The following is a 22,377-nucleotide window of genomic DNA, read 5'->3' as shown; positions in this document are numbered from 1 at the left end:
GGGCTGGTTCCATGACGGTTGTAACGCGAAGACTACCTGCAGTTGTTCTCTTGGTCCTGTAACAAGCCTCGGGAGAGTCCCCAAAGAATCCCCCAAGAGTCCCCCCCAACTCTTGGTGATGTCAATGGCGGCGTCTCCTTTCTTTGCAGGGTGTGAAGCGCATCAGTCCAGTGACCAACACAGAAGAGTTCTACTATCCGCCTTGGAAGCGGTTGCTCTTCCAGTGTTTGGTGAGCGTGCCCATCTGTATCTTCTGCCTCTCCTTTGTCTTCCTTACCATGCTGGGCTGCTTCGAATTGCAGGTGAGGTGTTTCTGGCATTGTGGGTAGACAGGGCCCACAATCCAGTCCATGTGCCTTTTCTTATTTGCTGTTTCCATCAGATGTCCTGGCTGCTCATCACACAATACTGACTTTCTCTTGCCCCAGTCTAAGATTTAAACAGTGTTATGCTGACTCTTAATGCTCTGAAAAGAAAAGGGAAGCTTCGGCTATCACAGAGCCATGGTGTATACCTTTTACAATGCTTCCTGCACTTTCAGAGAAGATTCATTTTACATCTTACTCAGTTTAATTACTCAGTCATTGTTAGTCCTGAGAGGGGGGTAGCATCATATCTTGTGGAGGAGGGTGGGAAATAATGCCATTGGCTGCTCATCAGCCAATCATCATCCTCAGAATATTCTCCCAACCACTACTATCAATGAGGATAATGCATTTTATTAGCTAGCCAAGGCTGCAACGTAAATTTAGATAATATATCACTATTTGGCCATGAATATTATGTCAGTACTGAATAGCAAGGGCTAAAATATCCCATGCAATGCAACTGATAAACCAGAATAGTAGAACACTTAATTTCTCTTAACTTAGCTGTGGTTCTTCCATTGTTTCCCCATTGAGGATGCTGCTGATCTGGATAGCAACCACAGCTGGGTACCATATTACTATCCTAACAAATTGATGCTTTGAGACAACACATATTTAAAGCAGATGTGTGGACTCCCAGAATTTCTTTCCTAGCAGAGCTGGCTGGGGAATTCTGGGAGTTGAAGTCCATAGATCTTAAAGGTGCCAAGGTTGACAAACACTGCCGTAAAGGATCCCTAAAGGTGCAATTCACATCATTCAATTGCAGTGGTTCAGATATGGCCTGCACATCTTAGGAAAAGCACTATGTTTGGGAAGTAAGAGTTGCTGAAGCTAGAAGGTGGATTCATTCTTTGGAACAGCCCCTGTGGATATTCGACTTGCCTCCATCCTGCTGACATTTAGGAAAACACTTAAACTGAGCCCTTTTGTGGAGCATTTTTAGATTGAGCTGATGCCATCTGAGTTAATTAGGTTACTAATTGAATGACAGGATTAATCTGGTGGATATGTGCTAGTAATTGAGTTATTGATTGATATTGACTGACTTCTATTATTACTTTATCACAGATATTATTTTTATACAGTTTATTGGCAATGTTTTAAATGTGTTTTGTTAACCAGCTAGAAGTCTTGATTGAAATAGAGAAATGTAAATTGAATGAATGAATGGAACGATGATAGGTAGGTAGGTAGGTAGATAGATAGATAGATAGATAGATAGATAGATAGATAGATAGATAGATAGATAGATAATAGAGGTAATCCTTGACTTATGACCACAACTGGGACCAGAATTTCTGTTGTTAAGCAAGTCAGCTAATAAATACTGTAAGTCTCACTCAATTTTACTACCATTTTTGCAATGGTTATGAAGTGAATCACTGCAGTTATTAAGCGAATCAGGTGATCGTTAAATGAATCCAACTGTCCCCATTAACTTTGATTGTTTGAAGCTAGGTGGGGAGGTCATAAATGGGGATCACAGGGCCCTGGGATGCTGTAATCATCATAAATACATGCTGGTTGCCAAGCACTTGAAGTTTGATCCCGTGACCGTACTGTAATGGTCATAAGTGTGAGGACCAGATATAAGTCACTTTTTTCAGTGTAACTGTGAATGATTGCTAAACGAATGTTTGTAAATAAGGACTATCTGTAGGCAACTTTGTTGATGGTCATATTAGCTTAGGGTTGTTGTTGTTTTGGAAAATGCTTAAATTCATAGCATAGAAATAATTAATAGGAATTGGTAGAAATAAGGAGCGTCTGCCCTTACGAAAAGCCATTTGTCTTTACCAATGTGATGTAACCCTGGCTCTCCAATTTGTTTCTTCCTCCACCTTGATCAGGAATTTGTGCTGAGCATCAAGGAACTGCCGCGCCTTGTTCGCTTCTTGCCCAAAATCATGCTGGCCGTCATCGTCACCGTCTGCGATGAAGTCTACAGAAAAATTGCCTACTGGTTAAATGACATGGGTAAATATCCACAATGCACATCTTCTGATCCAAAGAAAACTAACCTTAAATGGATCAGAGGAAACTTTTTAATTGTGTCCAACCCAAGAGATGCACAGAATCTGGGAATTTCTAGAAGCAGTCCAGATCATCGTTTCTCAACTTGGCAACTTTAAGATCTGTGGACTTAAACTCCCAGAATTCCCTAGCCAGTTCGCTGGCTGGGGAATTCTGAGAGTTGAAGTCCACACATCCTGAAATTGCTAAGGTTGAGAAACACTGTTCTAGATGCTGGGAGGAACTTCCCTAGCTAAATCAGTGAAAGGCCCACAAGAGAAAGAAGAGCAGAGACAGAACAACATAGCTAGTTTCCAGCTGAATGCTGTGAACCAAGGATGCTGAGCATCCTAGCAGTACTTCCCTAAAATCTAGGACTGGGACAACCTCAGAAGTGGGCTTACGAACCAAAATAAAACAAGGTTTTGCATGCTACCACTTTACAATGCCTTGGTAAGGCCACACTTGGAATACTGCATCCAGTTTTGGTCACCGCGATGTAAAAAAGATGTTGAGACTTTAGAAAGAGTACAGAGAAGAGCAACAAAGATGATTAGGGGACTGGAGGCTAAAGCATATAAGGAACGGCTGCTGGAATTGGGTATGTCTAGTTTAATGAAGAGAAGGACGAGNTAGAACTAAGGAGAAACTTCCTGACAGTTAGAACAATTAACCAGTGGAACAACCTGCCTCCAGAAGCGGTGAATGCTCCAACACTGGAAGTTTTTAAGAAGAGACTGGACAGCCATTTGTCCGAAATGGTATAGGGTTTCCTGCCTGAGCAGGGGGTTGGACTAGATGACCTCCAAGGTCCCTTCCAACTTTACTACTATTATTATTATTATTATTATTATTATTATTATTATTATTATTATTATTATTATTATTATTATTATTATTATTATTATTATTATTATTATTATTATTATCTCTCCCCACCAACTCCTCATTTTGATATATTTTTTGTTTGCGGGGAAAATTGCTCTCACTCTGGCAAAACACTCCTTGGTTTTAGAGGTATAGCAATAGGAATTATTTTCAGCAGTTTGATTGCCATGTTTGTGTTATTTTAAAACTTACAATAACTGATGATGGTCATAATCAAGTGCTTTGAAAATCTGCTTCTTGGAAAAAAAGTGAAGTTTTGGTTTCTGGCTTGTAGTTTTTTTCATAGAATGCTGAGACATCAGTTATGAAAGAGAGAGAAGCATTTGCAAGATCGAATCCGGGTTGGTAACTGGGACCAGAGAGTTACTCTTCCGAGCTTTGGGACTCGTGCTGGAGCCCATATCCAGGGAACGTCTCTCTACTGGAATACGTGCTTTGGGCTAGTCTGTGCATCGTATTTAGCACATATTCCAGTAGAGAGATGTTCCCTGGAGATGGGCTCCAGCACGAGTCCCAAAACTCGGAAGAGTAAATCTCTGGTCCCGATGACCAACCTGGATTGCAACATCATCCTGGGATATGTATATTTGCTTTCATTCTTGAGAGAAGCATTTGTCTATGGCAGGGGTCTTCAAACTTGGCCCTTTTATGACTTGTGGACTTCAACTGCCAGAATTCCTCAGCCAGGCACGCGTGCCTGGCTGAGGAATTCTGGCAGTTGAAGTCCACAAGTCATAAAAGGGCCAAGTTTGAAGACCCCTGGTCTATGGAGATTCTCAACCATCCAAGTTATGGTTGCCCCAGCAGTGTTTTTTTCCGAAAGGCAACTGAACTTTCTCGGTTTTCTCCTTTCAAAACATTTTACTTCTCATCCAAGAAGCTTCTTCAGTTCACCAGGACTTCACCGGAACTGGAGAAGTTTCTTGGATGAGAAGTGAAACATTTTCAAAGGAAGAAAACCCAAGACAGTCCAGTTGCCTTTTGGAAAAAGCATCTTTAGTTCATAGAGAAGCATTGCAACAAAAGTACCCGAAGCTACGGTTAAGCTGGGATGGACCCTCACTTTATGTACTTCTTCTTAGCTTCTCACCAGCACTTGCCTGATATAAGACATGGTACCAGATGAGTCCACTTGGATCTGATCTGGCAAGTCTGGCCATACCTGTCAAGTGTCATTCCTGTGCCTCCACTAAATGCCAACTAATCGACAATCAGTCTCTAGACTCCATGGCATAGACAGCAGATAATAGCCTGTATCAAATTCTCAGCCATAACATATATCATCAGATATATAAAAAAGATGGTTACTACTCAGAGAATGTTTGCCAGGAATACCAATATTCATTAAATTGTTGACACATGGTACCCAAAGAGGTTTGTTTGATTGATTGTTTATCATATTTATTGATCACCCATCTTACTGCAGTGACTTCTGGTTAGGCTTACCACTGCCACTGAGAAGTGTAAGGACCCGCCTCAGCTAACCACTCAAGAAAGCAGAACTCTTGAAACAGGCATTGTCTCAAAAAGAAACTTTTATTAGGGGTTAGTGACTGTAGGGAAGTCAAGGCGAGGTCTGGGGAAAATCCTGCTTAAATGGTATAGTTCAAGGGTAGGCAACCTTGGCTCTTTGATGACTCGTGGACTTCAACTCCCAGAATTCCTGAGCTAGCATGGCTCAGCTTGGAAACCTCTCCCTTTCCCCTCAGCATGGCTGGCTCAGGAATTCTGGGAGTTGAAGTCCACGAGTCATAAAAGAGCCAAGGTTGCCTACCCCTGGTATAGTTAAACCAGCAATATTCCTCCTCCCACCAGAGTCATAATGTCCATTTGAAATTCAGCCAATCCTCAGCTGGCACGATGTATGGGTGACCGGTACAGTTGCCGGGCATCTCAAGGTCTTCTCCAGTTTCCTTTCTCTGTAACTGTCTCCCTGATAAGGGAGACACATTCCTTTCTCAAGTGGATAGAGGCAGGAGAGGAAAGGTAGAAAGCAAAAGTTATCCCAAGCGAAAGCAAATTCCCCCCCTTCCCCCAGCAGAATGGCATGCCCCAAAACAGGAGCACATAAGCATGGAAAACAAGAAGGATTGGGGGCCCTGACAAGAAGTCAGTTTATTCTGGTTGTAGAAAAGACCCACCTAATTCCAAACTGCCATGTTTTACCTCCTCACCTCCTCCTCATTCCTTTTCCTGGCAGAAAATTACCGCTTGCAGAGTGCCTACGAAAAACACCTCATCATCAAAATGGTCCTGGTAAGTCGAGCCTTTTTGAAACTTCTGTTTCAGTTCTAAAAGTAGGTCACAGTCTCAAAAAATCTAACAGGATGAGTTTCTCCAGACAGGGGCCTATTAGTTTTGATGGCTTCGATTTTCTTTGGTGAGCCTTTGGCGAGAAAGTCTCTCCGTTGGCGAGATTAGATTTAGTCTTCAACTTACAACTGGTTGCTTAGTGACCATTTGAATTTCCGCTGGACCTATTGGGGAGATACTTGTGACCCAGACTTGACATTCTGATGGTCAGCTCCTCGCCCCCCAGGGTCACATGTTCAGACTTCAGGTGCTTGGCAAATAGGCCACATAGATGGCAGTTTGCAGGATATTTTACAAAAAAAAATATAGCCCTTTGTTTTTTGACAAGATTGGGCCATAGCAAACCATGGGTTCACTTAATGACCACTGTGTTTGCTTAATGACCACCATGTTTACTTAAGGACTGATGCCAATAAGTTCATAAAATCATGTAACCAACTTACTTTAGTCCTGTCACATTGTAGCTCCATGACGGTCGTGACTCAATGGCTATCTGTAATGCTTCTATTTAATGCTGCTAATCACACTGATCCACCCAAATGTTGGTCGTGATGGGGTGTGCAAAAATGCACACTTTCTCTTCCTTTATCTGGACTGTTGATTCTCAATGAAGGTCATTTTGTTTTGATTTCAGCAGGACTGTTTTTGTTAAAACGATTCAGCTATAGCCCCTCCGTAAATTGCCCAAACTTAGAGACAAACAATGAGACAGTCTTAATCTTGTTACATCAATTCTCTCTCTCATGGCTTCTCTCTCTCTCTCTCTTCTCCAAACAGTTTCAATTTGTAAATTCATACCTAAGTCTTTTCTACATTGGATTCTACCTCAAAGACATGGAGCGCCTCAAGGAGGTATGGCATTCGTGAATGTGGGAGATCACAGCCAAGGGAAAATGGGAAGGGGGTAAATTGCACTGGGCTCCATTCCAACCAGTAACAGTGTTGGTCAAAGGTAAATATGCCATTTTTATCAGGATACGTTTACGTCCAAAAATGTCCCCGGGGCATTCAAAAAAGGTGCATCCCAGAAAGCCAAGGACTATCAGCCACTTTGAATCCATTCCTAACATGGTTTTCTTCCTTTCTTCCTTTTTTTAATGGGTTCTTTTAATTTTTCATGGTTTTTTTCTCTCTCTCTTTGTCTCTCTGTCTTGTCCGTATTGCCCTCCACAGCTCCTGCTCATCTTTTCTCTCTTGCAAAGCCTTGTGCGTCAGCTTAAAGACGCGGTCCTTCCCTCCATCACTCTCCAACTTCACCTCTATCTCATCTCCTTTAAGGGTTTGCTGAGTTTTTGCTGGCATCTGGGCATCTCCAAAGTAGGATCCTGACGATGGAGGGTATATGGAAGGGGTGGGGGGTGAGGAGGAATAAGCAGGCTGCAGAACCCGAGCTGCAATCCCATTTATTTGGTCCGATGCATTGTAAGAAGACTTGCTTTCCCATTAGCAAAAGAAAGAGACGTTTTGCAGTTAACAGCTCTGACCAAGATTTACTTAAGACTGGTAAAAAATGATGAAACCAGCATGGGGGGCTCAACAGGCTTTCAGAATGGAAAGCAAAAAGAGTTTTGAAGTAATTGAGTGCTCACCTGCCTACAACGCCTTCAAGAAATTCTGATTTTTGGCAGAATGGTGTTGTTGTCCTTTGCAGAGAAATAGGATACTGGGGAAAATGTGTTTGGTTCAAAGAGTTGCACTTCTAGAGCAGTGGTTCTCAACCTTTTTAATGCCGCGACCCCCAACCGGTCGTAAGTCGAGGACTAACCCGGCCATAAGTCGAGGACTACCCAACCGGTCGTAAGTGCCCGGGAGCACTGCACATGCGTGGTTCCGCTCCCTGCGCCGGCAGAGGCGTAGCTGGCAAGCGGCAGAGACGGAGCAGGCCGACCACCAGCTGGCCCAGCTCAAGGGAGGTAAGGCACCCGCCGGAAAAGGGGAAAAAAATGGCGGACAGCCTTGCTTGGCGACCCCCGTGAAATAGTCAATCGACCCCAAATGGGGTCGCGACCCATAGGTTGAGAACCGCTGTTCTAGTGTATCTTTTTGGCTTCAATCCAAAATGCTGCTCCATCCTAAGACTTAAACACCCTTAGAGAAGAAATCACATATAGCAGGCTACAGTCTTATGACCACTTTCTGGTAGCAGAAACTTAGTTTGTTTCCAAACCATAGGAATTAAGATCAAGATTGTAGGTTTATAATAACACATTTTGGCAAGAAAAATAGTTCCTAAATTTGCAAACAACTGCACGCTTAATATTAGATTAATTTTGACATTTTAAAGACAGGTTGGTTTCAGCTAAATTAGTATCCTAGGACTTCCATCTAGTTCCTCTTATTTAAGCTCTTGCTTTATTTTTTATTATATCCAGATAGTGCGGACTTAGAAATGTAGCTTCAGACCCTTGTACCCTTCTCATAAAAAAAATTGCTTATACCGGTACTTCTTTCTTAATGGTAAACTATATAACTTAGCTTTTTTTCTCCAAATTATGCCCGATGATGATGGTGATGATGGTGATGATGATGATGATGATGATGATAGATTTACATCAGCAAACAATCTCAGCTAGATACTTAGATGAAAGGAAACTAGAGAAATAACATCAGCATATGATGTTAATCTATTTAAATGGTTACTTTTTAAGAGGCAAGTCAAGTTAAGGTCTAAATAATTTATAAAAGTTTGCCTATTTCTCACAAATGCATTATTTTGACTTTTTTTTTTTTTGCTGTTGAAGCTTAGAATTATAGAATGAAAGGGCTGGAGGGGTCTTAAGATCTACTTCAAATTTTCTTGATCTTGACAACTTTAAGATGTATAGACTTCAATTCCCAGAATCCCTCAGCTAACATGTTGCCAAGGTTGAGAAACACGGATCTTGTCCAATCACTACATTAACCCCAAGGCCATCCATCCTTGTTTGTTCCATTGTTGACCAGTTTTTACCATTAGGAAAAACCTGCCAATGTCCACCCAATTGTATGACCTTTTTTATGGCAGTTGTTAAGTGAATCCGTGGTGTTACACAAACTCCATCGTTTGCTGTGAGGCATTTTTGCTGAAAACTGGACGTAAACTCCAGCTTTCAGCAAAAATGTTGTAAACTGTGGTCACATGACTGCAGAACACTGTAAATGGCCATAAATGTGGGCCGGTGACCGCATGTCCGAAATACAGTCATGTGGCTGTGGAGGGAGCCTGGTCATCAAAACTTCAGAACCAGGTTGTAAGTACTTTTGGGGGGTCCGTTGTAACTTCAAACAGTCACTAACTGACTGCTTATAAGGGCTTCCTGTAGAATATATCTATAGCAGGGGTCTTCAAACTTGGCCCTTTTATGACTTGTGGACTTCAACTCCCAGAATTCCTCAGCCAGGCACACTGGCTGAGGAATTCTGGGAGTGGAAGTCCACAAGTCATAAAAGAGCCAAGTTTGAAGACCCCTATTCTATAGAGACCCCAATTACAAAGCAAACTTTCTCACAACTGAGAAATTGGTGAGCTGTCACAGCTTTGTTGGAAGTGAGCTCATCTAATCAGGCAAAAGTGAAAGTTAATATAAGCTAAGATAGTAAAGAGTAAACTAAAGAATGGAGGCCAACTTCAGTGTTTATGACTTCTGATACTTTATGATTCATCCTGACCATCACAACAACCATTTTGTGAGCATACCCACAACATCCTCTCAAAATCTGAAATGTGTCCTCTAGAACAAAAAGGATTTGGAGGCTCTTGCTCTCTACGTAGTCGAGGATTGAGGTTCCCCTTAAAATAATATTTTTAGGATGACCTATAAATGTATTGGATGGTTCAATTCCAGAGGTGAGTAGCTGTTGTTACTAAGGTATAACTGGCTGAGAATGACAGGCAGGGAGCACCTTGTCCTACTTCATCGGCCAAAATAGATGTTTCAGTGTGTCCAGCTGATTGACTATCTCACAACTCTCCCCAGGTATGAGGGGCAGAGGGAATAATATTGTGAACAAGAGGAAGAGCAGCTACTAAGACAACTGTCAGATAAAAGAAAGCTGAATCCAGGGTGAAACTGTACTCTGAAAAGTCTTCTCAGATAAGACCCTCCCTAGTTCTCATGAAGATAAAATGTTAATACCTCTTTATAATACCTTGGTAAGACCACACTTGGAATACCGCATCCAGCATTGGTCGCCACGATATAAAAAAAAGATATTGAGACTCTAGAAAGAGTGCAGAGAAGAACAAAGATGATTAGGGGACTGGAGGCCAAAACATAATGAACAGTTGCAGGAATTGGGTATGTCCAGTTTAATGAAAAGAAGGATAGGGGTGACATGATAGCAATCTTCCAATATCTAAGAGGGTGCCCCAAAGAAAAGGGGGTCAACCTATTTTCCAAAGCACCCAAAGGCAGGTCAAGAAGCAATGGGTGGAAACTAATCAAGGAGAGAAACAACCTAGAACTAAAAAGAAATTTCCTGACAGTGAAAACAATCAGTGGAACAAATTGCTTCCAGACGTTTTGGGTGCTCCAACACTAGAGCTTTTAAAAAGAGATTGGACAGCCATTTGTCTGAAATGGTATTGGGTTTCCTGCCTGAGCAGGGGCTTGGACTAGAAGACCTCCAAGGTCCCTTCCAACTCTATTCTGTATTCTATAAGATAAAGGGAGGGGTTAAATGCATCCAGACTTGTAAGATTCTGTTACCATAACCTCATGAAAAAAAGTAGTATTGAGCTGCATGACTTTTGCTTCCTAGTCTTGTCTGTCCTGAAGGGCTAATACCTGGATGCCTTACTCTTCCCTCCTGCCTCTTTCAGATGCTGGCTACACTCCTCATCACCCGCCAGTTCTTGCAGAATATTAAGGAAGTCTCACAGCCCCACTTATACAGCAAGTTCAAGCATGGTGACTTCAGTATGCAAAACCTTCGGGAGGTGACCCATACCCTCTTCCGCCTGCTGACCCAGAAGTACACATTCACCACATCGTATGGCACCAACCCTCGGCACCCCAGGCATGGTGACTCGCCGGCGGGCCACAGGCCAGAGGTCCACGAGGCCCCAGAGGGGGCCGCCAAAGGGGAGAAGAAATGCCTCAATGGGGGGTGCGGCGTGCCTGAAGAAGAGGAAGAGGAGAAGAAGGAATCAGACTCAGAAGATGAGAGCATCATTGACTGTGGGTTGAAGCTGAAAAAAGTGAGCTTTATTGAAAAGGCTGACCGCAAGACGGGGGATCCCAGCTTAGAGGACATGAGCTTCCTGGAAGAAGGTAGTCCCACCATGGTGGAGAAAGGGATGGACCCGTCCTCGGTCTTTGAGCTGTGTGAAGATGATGATGAGAGTGACGAAGCCTCAGAGAGCCCGTTTAAGACCCTACCAGAAGCTAAGGAGCCAGCTGTTATTATGCGGACTCGGAGGGCACGGGTGGGCAAGAACCTCACAGAAGGGGAGGAAGAAGAAGAAGAAGAAGAAGAAGAGGAAGATGGTTATGAGAATCGAAGACATGCCAGGTCCTCATGGATCGATCCACCAGAGGAGAACTACACCACGCAGCTTGCCCAAGCCGAAGTGGAGAGCTGCATGAAAAAATATGAGGTAAGACCCAAATGTGCTTCTCTAATAGGCAAGCAGGCCATTCGTGTGACTATTGATTAATTAGTCTGTTTAATTAATTGGTATTTGGACCTTTAAAAAAAAACTATCCACTATGAAAGATGGTGAGTTCTGAAAGTTACTCGTTTTTGCTATCTTTGGAGCTCCTTCCTGCAAAAGAAAACAAGGCAGCTTCAGACACCAAGTGCTAAACTTCAGAATAAAAGAAGTTTAGAAAAGAACAAATGAGGAAGGTGCTGCATGGGCTTTGTAGTTCTCTCTTGCACATGCACACACGAGACATCCCGACATTTTGATCCTGTCCCAACCCAGGACACTTTTCAAGATTACCAGGAGATGTTCATCCAATTTGGCTACGTGGTCCTCTTCTCGTCGTCTTTTCCCTTGGCTGCACTGTGTGCCCTGATCAACAATATCATTGAGATCCGGAGCGATGCCTTCAAGTTGTGTACGGGGCTCCAACGGCCCTTTGGGCAGCGGGTGGAAAGCATTGGAGAGTGGCAGGTAAGCCTGGATTTTTCATGTGGCTGCAATTAACCAGTGGAACGGCTTGCCTTCGGATGTTATGGGTGCTCCATCACTGGAGGCTTTTAAAGAAGAGATTGGACAGACATTTGTCTGAAATAGTAGAGGGTCTCCTGCTTCAGCAGAGGGTTGGAGTAGAAGACCTCCAAGGTCCCTTCCAACTCTGTTGTTCTGTTCTGTTCCAACTTTCATGAAGGCAATAGTCCCTCCGTTCTTGGCCATGGACAAACTGATACAGATAGTCCTCAATTTATGACCATTCATTTAGGAACAATTTGAAGTTACAATGGTGGTCACACTGCACCATTGTAGCACCCCCATGGTAACATGATTCGGATGCTTGGCAACCAGCCTGAATTTATAACAGCTGCAGGTTGTTGGGGGGCAGGGTTTAACATATGGTGTACATAGCCAGGGAAGGTTACAGTGTTTTTTACCACAGGGTAGTTCTGGCAGCCTTACTAGTTCACACATGCAAGGCTATCCATGGTGCATCATAGGGGCAAACTAGCTTTGTGCCAGCTGGCTAGCAGCGTTTGGAGCTGCAGTGTCCCAGGGTCTCGTGATCCCCATTTGTAATCTTTCCAGCTGGTTTCCAATAAGCAAGCCAATGGGGAAAGCTGGATTCACTTAACAGCTGCACAATTTGCTTAACAACACTGGCAAAAAGTCATGACATTCTTATGCGGTCACGTGATGAGTCACTTAATAACATTGCCTAACAACCAAAGTTCTGGTCTCAATTGTGTTTGTAAACTAACTGTATTCTGAGGTAAATTGCACCTGATTGTGAAAGCTTTATTTAGTTACCTAAAAGCCATTAATTGACAGCTCACTGCTACTCTTCCACAAATGAATTTTTTTTTTTCCCCTCTTGGTGAAAATCACTGGCTTGGTAGCCATTGCCATATCATACGAGTCCCGTAACTACATATTGATTGAAGGACATCTCGTTTTGCCTGTCACTCTACGGCTTCCCTCAAGTTTGCTTCCGTTACACTGTATGGATAGTCCTCGACTTACGACCGCAACTGAGCCCAAAATTTATGTTCCTAAGTGAGACAGCTGTTGAGTGAATTTTGCCCTATTTTACAACCTTTCTTGCGACAGTCGTTAAACGAACCACTGCAGTCGTTAAGTAACATGGTTATTACGTGAATCTAGCTTCCCCCGTTGATTTTGTTTGTCAAAAGGGGATCCCATGATCCCAAGACACTGGACCCATCATAAATAGGAATTGGTTGCCAAGCAACGGATCACGTGACCATGGGGATGCTGCAGTGACTTCGAATTTCGAACAGTCACTAAATGAGCTACTGTAAGTGGAGGACTACCTGTGTATTATGCAGCCTTTCAAGTTGCTAAAAAAAGAGAATGATTCTTCTGAAGTTGGTCCCTGAAAGTGCCTCATTTTTTTAAAAAGGCCTTTCTCCCCCCCCCCCCCCTTCCTCCCCTGCAGAAAGTGATGGAGGCCATGGGCGTCTTGGCGATTGTGGTGAACTGTTACCTGATTGGCCAGTGTGGGCAGCTGCAGCGTCTTTTTCCTTGGCTGAGTCCGGAAGGTGCTATAATATCTGTGGTGGTGCTAGAGGTAAGACTGCGATCTCCTCCTCCTCCTCCTCCTCCTCCTCCTCCTCCTCCTCCTCCTCCTCCTCCTCCTCCTCTGTGTATAGTCCTCGACTTACAACCATTTGTTTAGCAACCGTTCGAAGTTAACAATGGCGCTGAAAAAAAAGTGACTTATGACTGTTTTTTCACACTTGCGACCGATGCATCGTCCTCATGGACAATAGAAGAGTCTATACAGCAGGGATGGGCAACTATGGGAACTTTACAACTCCTGGACTTCAACTCCCAGAATTCCTGAGCCAACAAAAGTCTGGATGGAGGCTGCCACCATGTAATGGAAGTCCCATTTTTTTTTTAGGTGCACTGGCAACTGACTCATATTTATGACGGTCGCAGTCTCAGGGTCCCCTTTTGCAACCTTCTGACAAGCACAGTCAGTGGGGAAACCCTTGACAATCGTGTCGCTAACTGAACAACTGCAGTGATTCACTTAACAACTGCAGCAAGAAAGGTCGTAAAATTGGGGCAAAACTCACTTAATAACTGTCTTGCTTTGCAACAGAAATTTTGAACTCAATTGTGGTAGTAAGTCGAGGACTAATTATATTATTCCTTTGGTGGACTTCCTAAGCTCTCTCTTCTACTGTATATATTTCATATTTATCCAACTACTGAGAAAGAACAGCTGATAATTAGAAGGAGCACTGATAGGTCATGATTACAATGCCAGGTTTTTGTTCATTTTGTTGTTTTTTTATGATTGTTTTATTTATTGGTTATTCACGGTTGTTGTAAGCTGCACAGAGTTGTGTAAGACGGGCAGCCATATAAATCTTTTAAATAAATATGTTGCTGGATTAAAGCCCGGAACAACAGTTGCACTTATTTTATTATCTTAATAATTTATTATCTTAATAATGATTATGCACTCCAGACTTCAACACTACAGGTATTCCTCAACTTACAACTGCAATTGAGCCCAAAGTTTCTGTCGCTAAGTGAGACAGTCGCAATTTTGCCCCATTTTACGACCTTTCTTGCCACGGTTGTTAAGTGAGTCACTGCAGTTGTTAAGTTAATAACAGGGTTGTTAAATGAATCTGGCTCCCCCTTTGTCTTTGCTTGTCAGAAAGTCACAAAAGGTGATCATACGATGCTGGGACGCTGCAACCGTCATAAATATGAGTCAGTTGCCAAGTGTCTGAATTTTGATCATGTGACCATGGGGATGCCTCAATGGTTGTAAGTGTGAAAAATGGTCATAAGTCACTTTTTAAAAATTCGGTTGTAACTTTGAATGGTCACTAAATGAACTGTTGTAAGTCGAGGATTATCTGGATTAGGGAGGGGCTGTCTTCATCCTCTTTCTCTCACACATAATATCTGGGCTGAGTTCCCTCTTACTCCTCTGGAATGCCCCCCCTCCCTCCCTCCTGGGGTTCCACCTCCATTGTAAAAGCCCCCAAAACATCCTAACTAACCCCAGGCCTGGGAACCCGAGCCAAGTCTTAGGAGGAAACTTGGAAAGTGGGAGCTGAATATATCTTTGGGAATATTTTGGACCGCATCATGCAAAGACAACTCATTGGCAAAGATCCTGATGTCTGGCAGCCTGGAAGGCAATGGAAAAAAGCCAAGAGAAGACTGCAAGATTAGATATCATCATTGGTGACTCATCTCACAAGATCTCAAAGTCTAATGATTACTGAACAGCCCTGGCGAAGGAACATTTGTTACATCATGAGGAGTTAGAAGTGACTGAATAGCAGTCTGTTTCCTGTTGCAGAAGTACACATTATGCCCAGATCTGAATTTAGCGGTCTGACTTTGAGTTAGTATAAGATCTCAAGCGATAACACTGAAAAATGAAAAGATGTCGGGGTTGTTGTCTGAGAACTTGCAAGTTTGAGACTTTGCAAGATTTCAGCCCATTTTGAAAAGTACATACACAATTTTTCATTTAAGCAATTTTGAGGGATGTAGACACTATCTGGTTACAAGTGTAGCAGAGGCCGTGGCGTCTGCAGGTACTGATGACCTTTGTCGTAAGGGCCCGTGCACTTTATTATTTCCTGTAGCTCATTTTGTTATGTAATTTTCCATATAAACAAATGAGGTTAAAACTAAAACAAAACACCTCTTGTATATGATGGAACAAAAATGTTGATTCCAGTTTGATAACAGTATCTTAAAAACACATTTCTTCTGATAGAACCCGTTTATTGGTGTTCTGTATTGTTGTGTGTGAACACAACTTGCTTTCTGGCCCTTTCTGTCCACTCCACTACCAGACCAGGAAATCAGCTCCGAAGGAAGGCTAAAACTCCTTTATTGAGATTGGCTGAAATAGCAGAATTTTGCAAATCTGATGTAGGTACTATACCTCTCTCCCTTTCTTATACTCCTGTCAATTAGGGAAATGTCTAAGCCTCTTCCAAATATGATTTGTCTGTGCTGAATTTACCATTCATATTTGCATATAAACCAACCTCACATTTTTAACCAAAATACGATATCATGTGCAGTTAAGCCAATTATAAAGATTAAAACATACAAATATGTTTAAAATTGGCTTATCCACATTTTTTCCGTGGATGGCACATTTTTTTAATTGTATTTTGGTCAAAAATGTGAGGGTCAGATTACCCATAGATGAGCTTTTAATCATTATTACATACAGGGTACAGAGATACACGGGCACTTTTTAAAAGAATTACTGTATATAGTTGTGAATACGTCCATCCCTGGATAAGCCAAACCCAATTTTGGGGATGTATTTTAGCAGGTAAAACTCTTGGCTTATTCACAAGTCTCTATGACAAGTTATGGCAAGTTTATGTTGCCATTTGTGTGACGGACGTTGTCCAGCCTAGTGAAAAAGAAGGACCAGAGGTGACATGATAGCAGTGTTCCAATATCTGAGGGGTTGCCACAAAGAAGAGGGAGTCAAACTATTCTCCAAAGCACCAGAGGGCAGGAAAAGAAGCAATGGATGGAAACTAATCAAGGAGAGAAGCAACTTAGAACTAAGGAGAAACTTCCTAATAGTGAAAACAATCAAGCAGTGGAACAGCTTGCTTTCAGAAGTTGTGGGTGTTTCATCACTGGAGGTTTTTAAGAAGAGACTGGACAGCCATATGTCTGGAATGGTATAGGGTCTTGTGCTTGAGCAGAGAGTTGGACTAGAAGACCTCCAAGGTCTCTTCCCAACTCTGTTATTCTGTTGTTCTGCATCTCCGTCAAAGTCATCTTCCTTACTCTTTACAGCCTGTCTCTCTTCCCTCCACAGCATTTTGCCCTTTTGCTCAAATATATTATCCAAGTTGCAATTCCTGATATCCCGGCCTGGGTTGCAGAAGAGATGGCCAAGCTTGAATACCAGAGGCGAGAGGCCTTTAAGGTGAGTCTCACAAGAGCGATGCACAACGTTGAGTTCTTGATTTGGTTTTGTTTTTTGAATACAGGTGGTCCTCTATTTACAACCATTCATTTAGTGGCCATTCCATGTTACAACAGCACTGAAAGTAGTGACATGACCAGTTTTGACACTTACACACTTAGGTTGTATTGATGACAGTTGTAGTGTTCCAGGGTCATGTGATCACCATTTGTAACCTTCCCAGCTGACCTCTGACAGAGTCAAGGGGTGGGAGGGTGGGGAAGCTTAATAACCATGATTCATGTAAGGCTGCAATGATTGGCTTAGCAACTTAGCTAATTTGGCTTAGCAAAAAAGTTGCAAAGTGGAGCACAACTCACTAAACTGTCTTAGCAATAGAAATTTTGGGTTCAGCTGCAGTCATAAGTCAAGGAGTACCTGCAAGCTTAATTCTAGCCTATCATACAAGGATAGGTTAAGCCCGGCTTTTTAGAGCTTTTATACTGCATTTGGGGCAAATTGTTGCTGTCCCACCGCAACAGTGACTTCCAATCAAGAAACCTCCACCCTCTGGAACAGCATCCCATAGTAATAAGAGCTGCCCCATCTCTCTGAAAACCTAGCTTTAATCCCAGGTCTGGGGTTTGTCTGGGATCCCTGTTTGTTTTTTGTCATCTGTAAAATTATTTTAGTTCGGGCTGGCCATTTGGTTTTAAGTTTTTTTAAGCTGTTTTGTTACGGTTTTTCAGTACAGGTAGTCCTTGACCTACAACCACAATCAAGCCCAAAGTTCCTGTTGCTAAGTGAGATATTTGTTAAGTGAATTTTGCCCCGTTTTACAACTTTTCTTGCCACAGTTAAGTGAAACACTGCAGTTCTTAAGTTAGCAACATGGTTGTTAAATGAATCTGGCTTCCCCATTGACTTTGCTTGGCAGAAGGTCACAAAAGGTGATCACATGACCCCAGGACACTGCAGCCGTCATAAATATGAGTCAGTTGCCAAGCCTCTAAGTTTTGATCATGTGTCCACGGAGCTGCTGCAACGGTTGTAAAGTGTGAGAAATGGTCATAAGTCATTTTTTCCCCAGTATCATCATAACTTCAGTCACTAAATGAACTGTTGTAAGTCAAGGGGTTATCTGTATGCTGGCCAGAATCCATTGGAGTTGGGCAGCTAATAAATTCAAAAAAATAAATAATAATGATAAAAAGCTAGATTCTTGGAAAGGAATCTAGATTTATTGAAAGGAAAATAATAATAATAATAATAATAATAATAATAATAATAATAATAATAATAATAATAATAGTAAAGTTGGAAGGGACCTTGGAGGTCATCTAATCCAACCCCCTGCTCAGGCAGGTAACCCTATACCATTTCGGACAAATGGCTGTCCTTTCTTAAAAACTTCCAGTGTTGGAGCATTCACTGCTTCTGGAGGCAGGTTGTTCCACTAATTAATTATTTTAGCTGTCAGAAAAAAATATCCTTAGTTCTAGGTTGCTTCTCTCTTTGGTTAATTTCCATCCATTGCTTCTTTTCCTGCCTTCAGGTGCTTTGGAGAATAGCTTGACTCCCTCTTCTTTGTGGCAGCCCCTGAGATATTGGAACACTGCTATCATGTCCCCCCTCGTCATTCTCTTCGTTAAACTAGACATACCCAATTTCAACAACCGTTCCTTATATGCTTTAGCCTCCAGTCCCCTAATCATCTTTGTTGCTCTTCTCTGTACTCTTTCTAGAGTCTCAAAATACATATTTTAAAAAATCCTGGAAACTGGAAATGTGTACTAAAGCCTCCATTTACCAATGAGTAGTTAAGGGAGGGCCTCTATGATCCTTTTGATGCAGAGGGATATTATCTCCCAGTTGTCACAAATGAAAAGAATCTCTTCCAGCCCTGCGGTATTTTGCAGGTAGCTGCTCCCACTCCCAGATAATTCCATTTACTTATTTGCAAAATATCCATCATTATGTTTGATGTAGGAATGTAACCTTTAAAAACAATTCAAGCAGCAAAGTATGGAGCACAATGGCGGCTTATGGGATGGCACATGCTATTTTTTAGAGCAAGTGTCTCTGCCCCAAACGATCGTCTTTCGGAATGATAGTTTATTACAGGCAGTCCTTGATTTACAACAGTTCATTTAGTGAGTTTTTGAAGTTACAAAAGCACTGGAAAAAGTAACTTATGACCATTTTTTACATTTACAACTGTTGTAGCATCCCCCCGGTCATGTGATCAAAATTCAGACCTTGGCAACTGATTCATTCATATATATATATATATAATATATATATGATGTTTACAATGTCTCGGGTTATGTGACCAGTTTTTGTGGCCTTGTGACAAGCAAAGTCAATGGGGAAGCCAACTTCACTTAATAATCACGTTACTAATTTAACAACTGCAGTGATTGCCACAAGTGTGGCAAGAAAGGTCATAAAAATGGGGCAAAACTCACTTAACCACTATCTTGCTTAGCAAATATAAATTTTGGGCTCAATTGTGGCCGTAAATCGAGGACTGCCTGTATTAAAAATAAGGGTGATAGAGCCCTCTGCCTGTGAGTTTAACAGGTGTCAAAAAGGTCAGAGAGTCTTCAGGGAAGAAAAGGGGGAGCTGTGGGAGGCTGCAATAAATCATTAATTCTTTTGTCGTTAATCCTCCCCAGAAACACGAGCGACAGGCCCAGCACCACTTCCAGCAACAGCAGCGTCGTAAACGGGAGGAAGAGGAGCGTCAGCGCCACGCCGAATATCACGCCCGGAAAGAACGTGAGAGCAGCCGGGAGGAAGGCAAGGCTAATGGTGGCGGGCAGGATCCTGGACACGAGAAGAGTCAGCCCAAAGGGAAGGGTCCAGGAGGGTCGAGCCACGGATCCGAGAAACCCAAACGGCCCAGCTCCCTCCTGGCCACCAACAACGTTATGAAGCTCAAGCAGATCATCCCTCTACAGGGCAAGTTTTTATCAGGGAGCACAGGGGCATCTGGCCCTGGGACGGCCCGTTCACCCCAGTCCCCCACTAGTACTGATAACAAACTACCTGGCTTCCTTAGTTTCAAGTTCCTTAAGTCCCCAGAGACAAAACGGGAAGCCAACACTGAGAAGGTGCAGTCACCCACTAAGCCTTTCAACCCCAGCAAACTGTTCAACTTCAGCAAATCCGAAGGGGGCAATGGGGCATCCTCCCCGCCACGGCCCGGCCCTTCGGCAGATGCAGGCGAAAAGCCTTTGGCCGGCAGATCACATCTCAACGGGTTGGCAGATGAGGAGGTGTCTGAGGACCTGGAGATCCGAACAATGGTGGTGGAGGAGGAGGGGCCGAGCCACAAACTCTAACCTCTTGGTTGAGAGTGAGAGCTGGGGAGGGGTGGAAAGGAAAGCAGGGGTTGCTAGTTGGTTCCTCAAGCAGAATTGGGGCAGCCTCTTGCCTTTAATTGGGAGAGGTCTGCTGGGCCTGTCAACCCTTTTCCATGCAATTTCAGGGTAACCCTGGCTGAGATTTACATTTGAAAGAAAAAAAAGAAAGAAAAAGAAAGTTGAAGATGGTTCCAGAGAGGTTTTGATGGAGACTCAAGAGAGGTTTTGATGGAGGTTTGGGCCTGGAGACTCAGTTCTGATTTTTGATGGTTCCTGATCTAAGTCAGATTTTAAACTGAGAACGCCCAAGAATAAGGACAGCAAACTGCAAGTTAGAAGTGAAGGATACGAAGCAGAGGGTAGAGGGCGCTTCCACTAGCCTTGAAAACAGGTTGTGTTACATGTCTTTCCCCTTATTTGGGCCAGGAAAGCATCCTAGCTCAAACGGATTTTCTAAATTTTAGCCCACATTCAGAACTGATCACATTCCCAGGTGCTTCTCTGTCTTTAACACAGACGGGCAAGACTGCAAAAAAGTTGGTGCAATTTCTTGTTTAAGAAGTCACAACCTTTTGAAAAACATCATTAATCTTCATTGGCGTGTTTTGACTTTCCCTCTGGAAGTTTTGTTGAGCGAGAGCCCCTTCAGGTATTAGGTAGAATTTCAGCCATAGCTAGTGCAGCCTTTCCCTAAGTGTAAATATTTCTAAGAGCCACAAATACTGGAATCTGATGGGAGGAAACTTTGCATTGCTTTTCCCTCCTTCCATTTAAATCAGGGGTAGTCAACCTTGGCTCTTTTATGACTCGTGGACTTCAACTCCCAGAATTCCTGAGCCAGCATGGCTCAGCTTGGAAACCTCTCCCTTTCCCCTCAGCATGGCTGGCTCAGGAATTCTGGGAGTTGAAGTCCACGAATCATAAAAGAGCCAAGGTTGCCTACCCCTGATTTAAATCATAGATGGTCCCCACGCAACACCCCCCCTTTCTGCTTGAAGAATAGCCTCACTTGGCAGCAAAGCCCAGGGGGCTGAGGAGACTGGAAGGGGAGGGGTAAGATTGGAACCATTGTCCATGCATGATTGACATCTCTTGCACTCAAACTGAACAAAAAAAAACACCACGGTGACTTTCACGTTTCGGAGACACGATTCAAAAGCTGCCGCGGTCGATCAAAAAAAAGAAAGAAAAAGAATCGGGGGCAAGTTATTATTAAGAGTTCTCGAAACAAAGATCCACCGCATATTTTCTTTCTACAAACTCAGTAATAAAGAAATCAAGAAATAAAGGGATGGGGGATAAAATCTAATTTGGAAGGAACTTTTATTATTATTTTCTGGCAATAAGGACCTTGACTTGTGACAGGCTGTGCCAAGGGGATTTTTCTCAATTTGCCGCTTAATGGGGAAAGCAGATGCAGGTAGTCCTCAACTTACGACCACAATTGGGATTGGAAATTCCATCACTAAATGAATCTGGTCGTTAAGTGAGCCAAGCCCTATTTTATCACCTTTTGCCATGGTCACCAAGCAAATCGTCCATGCCACTTCCCAAGTGCACAAGTGACTGCGAGGATGCCACAACAGTCCTAAGTGCAATGGCTAGTCGTAAGCCACTTTTTTTTCCAGTGCCATCATAATTCTGAACGGTTGTTAAATGAACGGCCGTAAGTCAAGGACTACTTGTAAATTGAGCTAATTTTTAATGACTTCATTGAGAAATCCACGCAGTTGGCTTTGCGACTGGTGCTGTTGCTTCCTTCTGGAATACTTCTTTCAAATTCGGAGTCCAGCCTGTACGCCAAGGATTTCCTGGTCATTTCTTTAGCGGTATTAACTGTATTAAGTTAATACTGCTTAGCTTTTTAAATATTTAGGTGCATCCACTTGCTGAGTTGAGAGGGGAAGAGTTTAAGCTAAAAAAATAAAAAAAAATCCAGAATTCATATTCGAATAAATAGGAGGAGAGTAGAGAGAATGGAATTTTGCCATTAATTTGTCCCCAAGGAGATAATAGCTATAGTTATCACCTTCAGGAACTTTCTACCACTTTGGAAATGGGGTGGGTGGAACTTTTCTTTTTTTATCAGGCAGTGACTACCGGTATTTGTACTTTTGCCCTGTGGCCTAAATTTCTCACAACTGGTCTGGATAGGAAGGGAGAGAAAAAAAATCCTCCTTTAATCTGGCAGCTGCTTTTAATAGGCAAATCACTGTAAAAAAAAACCCTACTGTGTCTTGTTTTGTTCCTTTTCTTAAAAAGAGCAATTGAACCCGTAGTAGCCGGAAAAATAGCAGTATCTCCTGGTTTCCAGCTTTGCAGGATCTTTGAATGTAGTTTTGTTAGCAGACATGG

General features: G+C 42.7%; 1 protein-coding gene across 1 annotated transcript in view; it reads left to right on the top strand.

The window, feature by feature from the left end:
• The window catches only part of ANO8 (anoctamin 8), a 64,031-nt gene extending 44,030 nt beyond the window's left edge, over positions 1-20,001 (top strand). The window contains exons 10-18 of the mRNA XM_015809923.1: positions 150-302; positions 2,222-2,348; positions 5,473-5,528; positions 6,363-6,437; positions 10,387-11,163; positions 11,494-11,685; positions 13,166-13,297; positions 16,565-16,675; positions 19,333-20,001. Coding sequence (XP_015665409.1) covers positions 150-302; positions 2,222-2,348; positions 5,473-5,528; positions 6,363-6,437; positions 10,387-11,163; positions 11,494-11,685; positions 13,166-13,297; positions 16,565-16,675; positions 19,333-20,001 — 2,292 coding nt within the window. The remainder of the gene's footprint in view (positions 1-149; positions 303-2,221; positions 2,349-5,472; positions 5,529-6,362; positions 6,438-10,386; positions 11,164-11,493; positions 11,686-13,165; positions 13,298-16,564; positions 16,676-19,332) is intronic.
• The last annotated feature ends 2,376 nt before the right edge of the window (positions 20,002-22,377 follow it).

The sequence above is a fragment of the Protobothrops mucrosquamatus genome, unplaced genomic scaffold (genome assembly GCF_001527695.2).
Source record: "Protobothrops mucrosquamatus isolate PMUCROS unplaced genomic scaffold, P.Mucros_1.0 scaffold6, whole genome shotgun sequence".
Taxonomy (NCBI): Eukaryota; Metazoa; Chordata; class Lepidosauria; order Squamata; family Viperidae; genus Protobothrops; species Protobothrops mucrosquamatus.
The sequence above is the reverse complement of the archived record's forward strand: the minus strand, read 5'-3'. Positions and strand labels throughout refer to the sequence as shown.